At 42.0% G+C, this 9873-nt stretch overlaps 1 protein-coding gene across 1 annotated transcript in view; it reads left to right on the top strand.

Moving 5' to 3' along the window:
• LOC308425157 (NACHT, LRR and PYD domains-containing protein 1a-like) overlaps positions 1 to 2614 on the top strand; it is a gene marked incomplete at its 5' end in the record, with an annotated part of 64351 nt that extends 61737 nt beyond the window's left edge. Inside the window, 2 exons of the mRNA XM_080922398.1 lie at positions 1391 to 1435; positions 1846 to 2614. Coding sequence (XP_080778524.1) covers positions 1391 to 1435; positions 1846 to 2138 — 338 coding nt within the window. The 3' untranslated portion in view covers positions 2139 to 2614. The remainder of the gene's footprint in view (positions 1 to 1390; positions 1436 to 1845) is intronic.
• Positions 2615 to 9873: the final 7259 nt, after the last annotated feature.

Here is a 9873-nt window from a genome sequence, read left to right as displayed (position 1 = left end):
ATGTTGAACAGTACTCCCTACTTACTGCTCTGCCAGTTTTAGGGGAAAGTCTCACTTTTAAGTTGTAGATATTTTGTATTTAAATTTTTGAAGGGACATATAGACATATAGGTTAATTCATCCACATTTTGCCATCTTCATTTTCCAATATGACTTGTTGAGCAGATTATCTTTTGTCCAGAATATATTTTTGCCTTCTTCATCAGTCCAGACTGATGTGATGTTTGGATTTTTAATCTCAATCCTCTCTTCTATTCAATTAAATGTGTGGCTGTTTTGTGCCAACATTGTACTGGTTTTAGAACTACAGCTGTAATATTAACTTGAAATGAGGTATAATAATGCTTTCCCAATAATTCTTTTGTTCAGGATTACCTTAGCCATGCTTCATCTCTAGTAGTTCCGCATGAATCTTAGAACTTTTCATCTGTATTTGGGGGAGACATAGGTGGGTAGCTTCTGACAGTGTTTCTCAGCATAGCAAGCCCAAGCCTTGAACTCATAGAGATCTACTTGCCTCAACCTCCAAAGTGCTGGGATTAAAGGCCACCATACACAGCCTCCACATATTTTCATTAATTCTTGGCTTTGGGACTTATTCAGATCTATTCTTTTCCATATGGGAGAGTATTCAGGTATTGGTAGATTATAATCATTGACCACTGGTAGCCCCAGTCTTACATCTTGGATTTTAAATTCATTGTCACTCTGTAACTTTCTTCATTAGATGCTCCAATTTACCTACAACTCAGGATGCGCCAAGATGGTCCACCTAGCACAGATTGTAATCTGTATTATCTTTCCTTTATACAACTGGAACAAGTGCTTCCCAATACTACAAACAGGGTCCTTAAGCTGATGTCCCTAAACTGTTAAAGCACAGTGATCATAGGAACTCTCAAACCCTGATGCTTATTCATGAGATGCAATTTATCAATATTCTTCTCTTGTGTATGAAATGCACTTCCTATTCCCTTGTGCTCTGTCTTGCTTCACCTTAATTCTACCATCAAATCTACAACACAAGTTTGTCATATGTAAGTGTACAAACTCAAACAAGGACAAAAAGATTTTGTTTTTACCAAAATGATTTAAGCCATTTAGCAATGGACTTGATTTTTGTCTGCAAGAAATTCATTTGAAGATAAAATTGAGTCTGAGATGATGTGGTAGAAGTAAGTGTCTATTGCTCATTTTCAGGTCTATTCTCAATAGGCTAATAGGATAGGTCTAAGATGCCCTGAGTAACTGAGAAACTTGTCACCTTCCAATTATATCAAAAGGTCTGTAGTTCATTCTCAAACTCTCAGACATGGGTAGGAGTTTCACAGAATGCACCATGTATGGGTATGGACAGCATATCAGATACTTAACCTCTCCTTTTGTCCAGGGGACCTCAGACATGGACTTTCCAGGATTGATCCAAGACCTAAAGGTTAGTAAAACTGTAAGTAGCTGGGGAAGCAAATAGTATTCTATTGGTTCATTATCTAATCCTTGGGAAAAGAGCAGAGAAAGAAAAGAGGGAGCCTAGGTTTGCAATCACACCAGGCTCATATCAAGGCAGAGTTCCTCTCATGACCATTGCTGTTTCCTAAGAGAACAATAACTCTACTTACCCCAAAATTGACTACCCCACAAAGACCTTCTCCTCCTGGTTATGCAGAGTGTCACATGGATACCTGGCCACAGAAATGTACTGCTATCTTTTTCTACTGGCCTTCAGAGGAAGAAGGGAGTCATGGTACACAAGAAAAGAGCAGCTACAGGGAAAGACCCAGAAGGGGCAGCCAGTCCGAGACCCTGAAGGAGCATTTCTTTGCTCAGTGACTTTCTCATCTTTAGATGCTCCTTCCTTGCTACACTTTGTGGACCGGCATCGGGAGCAGCTGGTGGCCCGGGTGACATCAGTAGACCCTCTATTGGACAAGCTGCATGGTCTGGTGCTGAGTGAGGAAGATTATGAGGCAGTTCGGGCTGAGACAACAAATCAAGATAAGATGAGAAAACTCTTAAGCTTTGGAAGATCCTGGAATCTATCCTGCAAAAATCAATTCTACCAAGCTGTGAAGGATACCCATCCTCACCTGATCATAGATCTCCTTGAGAAGTCAGGTGGGGTCTCTTTGGAATCCTGACATCTTATTGGCTGAATGGTGAGCACTCTCTTTAGAGTCTGAAAATGCCTGAACTTCCTTTGGTCCTTAGTTTCTCCATCTGTAACCAGTGGCCATGTGAGTTTCCTTTCTGATGGCACTGCTTCCAGAATACACCTTGGGGATCCAGATGTTCTCTCTTGGCTTTCCCAGACAGATGGTCATGTGAGTTCAGCATCTCAGAAAACACACAGGGGAGAGCATCAAGACTATTCAGGGTTTTTCCAGCCTGCTCTGATGGTAAGAGTGTCCAACCTCAAGCTAACCTGACCCACCATGATACAAGCAGGATGGGAATCCTGAGAATGAAAACAAAGAAATTATAATTCTCTCTGGAGAGTGAATGTCTTATGAATAGAAAAGGGAGAGAGCTTTTAAAAAGCATCTTGTCAGGTCAAACAGAGATGTAAGGAAGTCACATGATGCATCATAGGACTCACTGCCAGAAACACCTCAGATTTTATGCACATTGTGAATTAATCTTAGGCAGTTGCATATGCATATGCCCCGTGTTCCTGTGATGAATTTGCAGGCCTCACATTTGGTTACATCATCCCATGTGGATATGTGAGTCATAGCTTAAGAAACTGTTATGTGATGGTAAAACAGATGACTGAAGAGAAGGCTCAGTGGTTAGGAGCTGCTCTTGAAGACAGTCAGAGTCCTACTCACAGCAACACTTCAGGCAGCTCACAGCTGTATTTAACACCAAGGCCATGGATCCAACACCCTAACTGTACTTAATAGTCACCCATACACAGATGCACATTCAATCACACATAACTTTTTTAATCTTTATGAAATAAAGACAAATTGGATTCCTCTCCACAGCTAACCCATCTCCCAAAGGAATGTCACCAAAACTCATGTCATACTTATAGCTTTGAAGCCTGAGTGTTTAACTGGACACAGCCCTGCCAGTCTCTTTTCAAGGTTACAAGGCTTTCCCTCTGAATCATGCTTCTAAATTCCTCCCTGCCAGATCCCTGGACAGAGTAGGTAGCCAGCTGCTCAGTATCCCCCATCTTTCCTCTTGATTCTGCAGGTGTGCTAACTCTGCTGTGTGAATCTCTGTGCCTGCTTCTCTTTCTCTAGTGGAATACAGTATTTTCCTTCTTCTAACTCCTGCCCTTTCTAGGCCACAGGCAAGTAGGTTCATCCCAGATGTCTTACACAGAATCCTCCAGGGTATTGTTTGGTAAATCCAAATATTGAGCTTTTGTTCTGTGATATTGACATCATTGGGAACTTGGAAGTAACTTAAGCTAAACAAATAAGGCAATAACAGAGAAAGCCAAGATTTTTACATGTGTGTGACAGATATGACACCGTGGGCTGTCAATCAGGATTCTTAAATGTATAGGACAGATGGCATTGAGCTTATCTGTAACTAAGTAAAAATGCCAAAATATCAATAGTAGATATACATTTTATACAGTGACTATCTTAAAACTTATAAAAAGCAAATATATTTAAGTTTACCACTTTTGATATCATAAATTATTGATGTATTAAACTGAGTTCCCAGTAGAGACAGCTGAGAGCTCTAAGGAGGTCAGAGGAGGGAGAGTGAAGGTTGTCATGGCAACATGGAGTTTCCTAAGGACTAGCTAGACCCAGATAATATTAATTGGCATTAAATAGCTATGAACATTAAGGATTTTATAGGTCTAATATCTCATATAAAAGGGCAGTTTGTATCTTTGTCTATTTGATATAATCTTGTTGTGTAGAGGGTTTGTGGATTAAGAGTTGAACATATAAACCTGTATGAAAGGCTTAAAAAATAAGTTTCCGCCACTTTCTCCATCTTCTTACTACAATGCAAGGTCATTAAGTGCTCTGTCTAACCCATGCCTCCACATGAATTTGTATAGGATGAGCTGAGACACAGCCCTTACAGAACAGACTTCCTGTGACCAATGGCAAATCTGCACTGAATCAGCCTCTATGACCAAAGTTCTCCACTTGGCTGATCCAGAGAACAAGCAGCCTGAATAGTGGTAAGAACTTGTTTCTAAAGTCAGATAATGGCATGGTTGAAAGAAAAACAGTGTTACTGAATAAAATATATCAGTATTAAGTTTTTTCCAAGAAGTATTATTATTTCTTCTCTGGACTCTGTGTCTAAAGATATAATCTACAGCTTGCAGAGCTGGTGTCCCTTTAATACAAACACTTGATATGGTGCCAACAAGAGACCCCTGAATGTGCAGAAAGTGTCAGGTCCTTTAAGAAGTCCAAAGGAACAATATGTATTTGGAAATGGAAACTTTAAAGTACATATTTATCTAACATAAACCAATCATTTAAAAGAAATACATGTTAAATAAAGAAAGAAGTATTCTGGCATGTTTACATTTTGGGTTAGTGATAATTAGACCCAATTATAACAGTAAATTTCTTGAAATGGAATTTTAAGATGATTGAGGGTTCATTTTAAATGTCCTCCAAAGGGAAACCTATGTTATTAAAATGTTAAATGTAAACTATCTACTTCAGTGGTAGTCTGCTATGGAAAAGGTTTATTTGTGTTGTTTTGCTTTTCGTCCTTGTTGTTGGTGTTTAACTGTAAATACCCATTGTGTCAGTTAACAGTGGCTTAGCTATCAATATAATGTGTTTACTGTGTGACCTCATATCAATAGTCAAAACACAAAGCAGAATGGTCCTGCTTCGTGGCTGGAGCAGGGAGGAGTGGTCTGTGGTATACACAGCTGTGTTTTCCAGCCTGGTCCTTCCTTATAATCCTAGAATGTTTGAATATTTGGTGTCTTCCAAGAAATACATTTCAAAATTAAAAACCAAATCTTTTGGCTTTTGACGTCTCATGTGTTTTTTCTTAAAAAAATAAAAATAAAAAAAAAAAAAAAAACATCTGGCCCAGAGCTGACCCAATGCCAGAGGACATTGTACCCAGACCCTGCTGGTAGAGAGCTGGTCCTCCAGAAGTGCTGAAATGCCTGAAAGCACAGGTGAGACCACCACTTCTGCTCAGAGCCCTCAGGACACAGGAACCTCGAAGCAGTTTGGGAAATGATCATTACAGTTTCTGTCTGTGCCCTGTGCTGACCCTGTACCACAGCTCTCTCTACACAGACCCTACTGGGAGAGCTGGTCCCAGAGGAGTGATGACTCACAGGCTTACTGGAGGGTCAAGCCACTGTCGGAATCAGCAAAACCAGCTAACAGCAGAGATAAGCACATGGCAAGAGGCAAGTCCAAGAACCTAAGCAAGAGAAACCAAGGCCACTTGGCATCATCAGAACACGGTTCCCCCACCACAGCAAATCCTGGTATAACCACTCTGGAAATCAATCTGGTGGTTTCTCAGAAAATTGGACATAGTACTACCTGAGGACCCAGCTATACTATTCCTGGACTTATACCCAAAATATATTCTAACATATAACAAGGACACATGCTCCACCATGTTCATAGCAGCCTTATTTATAATAGCCAGAAGCTGGAAAGTACCCAGATGCCCTTCCACAGAGGAATAGATACAGAAAATGTGGCACACTTACACAATAGAGTACTACTCAGCTATTAGAAACAATGACTTTATAAAATTCCTAGGCAAATAGATAGAACTAGAAACTATCATCCTGAGTAAAGTAACCCAGTCACAAAAGAACACACATGGTATGTACTCACTAATAAGTGGATACTAGCCCCCAAAAGCTCTGAATACCCAAGAAACAATTTACAGACCTTACGCTAAAAATAAAGGAAGGTCAGAATGTGGATGTCAGAGTTCTTCTTAGAAAGGAGAGAAAAACACTCATGGAAGGAAATACAAGGTCAAATAGATGAGCAGGGATTGAAGAAAAAATCATTCAGAGACTGCCTCACCTGGGGATCCATCCCATATGCAGCCACCAAACGCAAGCACTATTGCTGATGCCACGAAGTGCTTACTGGCAGGAACCAGATATGGATACCTCATTAGAGGCTCTGCCAGAATCATATAGATACAGTTGAAGATGCTTGCAGCTAACAATCAGACTAAACACAGGAAACCCAATAAAAGAGCTAGAGAAAGGTCTGAAGGAGCTGAAAGGGTTTGCAACCCCATGGGAAGAACAACAATATCAACTAAGCAAACCCTCCAGAACTCCCAGGGACTAAAACATCAACCACTAATACACATGGACCAGGAAGTTTTCCAAGTTAGCTAGTTTGCTTGACTAATCAAATGCATATGTTTTCAGGTCATAGACATGCCCAAACATGTAAATCTACTTGCTTGTGAACATCACACACACACACACCACAAACCTACAGAGAGAGAATATGGTGTTGGTGACAATAAAAACCTCAATGTGACATTTAAGGTCCAACATTAATGGAGGAGGGAACTGACCTCAGACTTGAGTCCTGTGCTCAGGCAGGCAGGCCTTTCTGCAAACCAGTATCAAGCTGAATAATGTTCAACTTCCTCTCCCATTGTTTGGAGGAAGTACATCTGCATAAGCCCTCTGGCCCCTGCCTTACTAAAAATGACCCAGAGTCTCTTTCACTTTTGAAGAACAGTTTCCAAGCTGAGAAACCTATTTCAAGGACACACACTCCCGTGGGACCCATTGAATATTCTTGTAAGTAGTGGGACTCAGATTCTACTAAACCACTGAGTTGTCGGAAATAGGGGCTGGCCTCACTCCACTAAGAAGTATGTGGCAGACATGGGGCTCTTGTTCTACAAACCAGGAGAGTCTGCAGACCAGCTCAGATGGGTGACAGGCTGCTGGATTCACCTGTCTGGCCCATGTGCCTCCTCCTGTCATAGCCTAACCTGCACCTTCCTGTCTGCCCTGAATCTGCAGGAATGAATGTCCTGAATGATGAGGTATTCGGAGGAAGGATATGTATAAGATATGTATTAAGTATCATGTATGCTTTTTTCAGGAGGTGGTGTAGGACAGCGAAGATCCCCAGAGAGCCAAGTTAGACAAATTTAGTGAAGAAAACACAGAAAACCTGAACACTGTCGCCTTAGTACTATAACCACAGCCCAGGGGAAGGATGGGTCCTCTGAGGCACAGACTTCAGTGTCAGACTGAAATTGCCAAGTCCACTGCAGGACAAGATAATGTTCCTTTTGGTCTTTCATCAGGGTCTCTAAGAAATCTGTGTCACTCTGACCTCTGCATATGTGTGGCTCTTTGGGTTTCTCTGGGTAATGTGACTTCCATCAAATTGTTAGTTGGCTCTATATTCTGCCCTTTGTGTGGCACCCAGGGACAGAAGACTTCTAAAGATTCTTTGGAAGAGGCTATCCTAACCTTAGATTAAGCCTTTACTCTCCCTCTGTCTTGTCTGTATCTTCCCACCTTACCCTGGGTCACAGTAATATCTAAAGTATTGATCTCTTTAGAGTGGGACATTAGAAAAAGAAGAGGATGAAGAAATGAGATACTGAGTGTCCTGCATGCTCCATCATGCATTCTCCATCCCTGTGTTCCTGTTCTCTCATCCTCCTGTCCTTGGTACCCCAGCACCTCTTTTCCATCCCCAGCCTCAACCCTTCATTCACATCCTCTAATCCTCTCAACCATCATGCTCCAACCCTTCCTCCCTTCCTCTTCTTGCTTCTGCATTTCCCCACTCTCATTCTCTAGATGTCCAACTTCCTCCTTCTCCCTCTTTATTAATTTCTCTGCCTAGGCTGAGCCTAGCCTTCTCTGGTGTGATTCTCCAAAATTAAAGAGAGTCAGATCTCCTGCTGACTGCTACTGTGGAAATTAGTGCCACACTTCATGAACAATATTTCTAGGCACCAACAAACACAAAAATCCCAAGAGGTTAACAGCACCAAAAGATTTAATGAAGGACCAAACCAAAAAAAAAAAAAAAAAAATCTAGTGAATAATGTCTTTTTAATTATGGGCTTTTGGTTCCCTCTTACTTGGCTCCTTCCCTTGATCTCTCCGTTACTCTTTATTCTCAAACATCATCTTTCGCCAGTAATTTAAAAGTTATACACAACGGTCTCCTGGATCAAATCACTGTCATTATTAGGTCTACATTAGGCCAATGGCTGCCCTGGCTAGGGGCCTACTGAGTCACCAGTTCACAGCTATACTCAGCTGTTTTCAACAGTTTCTCCAGAAGTAAATGGCAGCAGTCACATGATCTATGCAGCGCACCAGATCAAGTTAAAACTCTATTTCTGGCACAGGAAGTCTATCTACAACAGACACCTCCCTTAACACATAAGCACAGGATAGAACCAAGACTCCACCATCATCCTCCCATAGAAAGCAATCAATAAGAGAACAAACCACCATTGTTTTTTCATCTGTCCTTTGGGTGAGATGAACAACTTTAATGACCTAAAAGAAGAATCTTGGACAAGCTGAGAAACCCCCAACTCAGTATAACATTGAGCACACCTGCCTTCAGGAAACCAACACAGCAGCTAGGACATCTGTTGACACCATTCAGCTGTGAAACATTAAAGAACATGGCCCCAGTTAAACACGCCTGTCCCTAGAGTTCTCTCCCCTGCCCTATGAAGCCCAAAACCCTGCACCTGGACACACAGTACCATATCCCAAATAGAGACATGAGTCTTTCAATTGTTCTGATCAAAAGTCCATCAGACCCTGTAGATGTCTGTCTACTTTCTTTCCCTTCTTTTTTTCATTATTAATTAAATTTAGATCCTGATTGCTGTGCCCCTCTTGGTCACCCCTTCTCACAATCCTTCCCCATCATGTCCTTCTCTTCTGAGACGGTGGAGGCTCCCTGGGTATCCCTCCACCCTGACACATCAAGTCTCTGTGGAGCTAGGAGCATCCTCTACCACTGAGGCCAAACAAGGCAACCCAGGCAGAACATATTCCACAAACAAGCAATGCTTTTGAATATCCCCTATTCCGATGTTCTGGAGCCACCTGAAGACCAAGTTGTGCATCTGCTACATAAGTGCAGGCGGTGGGTTAGGTCCAGCCCATGGATGCTCTTTGGTTGGTGGTTCAGATTCTGAGAGGCTCAAGGGTTCAAGTTAGTTTACTCTGTAGGTCTTCCCATGGAGTTCCTTTTTTTTCTGTGCCCTCCTTCCTTTCACCATGTCGTTGATAAAAATTTACAAGCTTCAGCCACTGTTTGGCTGTGGGTTTCTACATCCATCTGAGTCAACTACTGGGTGGAGACTCTCAGAGGACAGCCATGCTAAACTCCTGTCTGCAAGCAAAACAGAGTAGCATTAATAGTGTCAGGGACTGGTTCTCTAGTTGGGTCAGCTGTTGGTTAGCTATTCTCTAAGTCTCTACTCCATTCTCTGTCCCTTCATTTCTTGTAGGCAAGATAAATTTTGGGTTGAAAGTTTTGTGGGTAGATTGTTGTCCCTATTTCTCCACTAGGGTTCCTGCCTAGTTATAGGAGGTGGCCTCTTCAGGTTTCACATCCCCAGTGCTAAGTCACAGCTAAGGTCACCCCATTGATTTTAGGTCCCTCCCCTATGTGAGATCTCTGGCAGGTCCTTGGATGTCTCCACCCTTCCACATCCACTGGTTTCAGATTTCCATTCATTTTCATGGCAGCTGGCCTTCTGTCCTGTCCCTCCCCACACCTAATCCTGATCCACTCCCCATCACTTCTCCCACACAGTCTCCTCCCTTTATCCGCCTCTTAGGACTATTTTATTCCCCCTTCTAAGTGAGATTCAAGGATCCTTTACTTTACCTTCCTTCTTGTTTAGGTTCTTTGGGAC

Source organism: Micromys minutus (genome assembly GCF_963924665.1).
Source record: "Micromys minutus genome assembly, chromosome: 10".
NCBI classification, from domain to species: Eukaryota; Metazoa; Chordata; class Mammalia; order Rodentia; family Muridae; genus Micromys; species Micromys minutus.
Note: the sequence above shows the minus strand (reverse complement) of the source record. Positions and strands in the feature narration are given on the sequence as shown.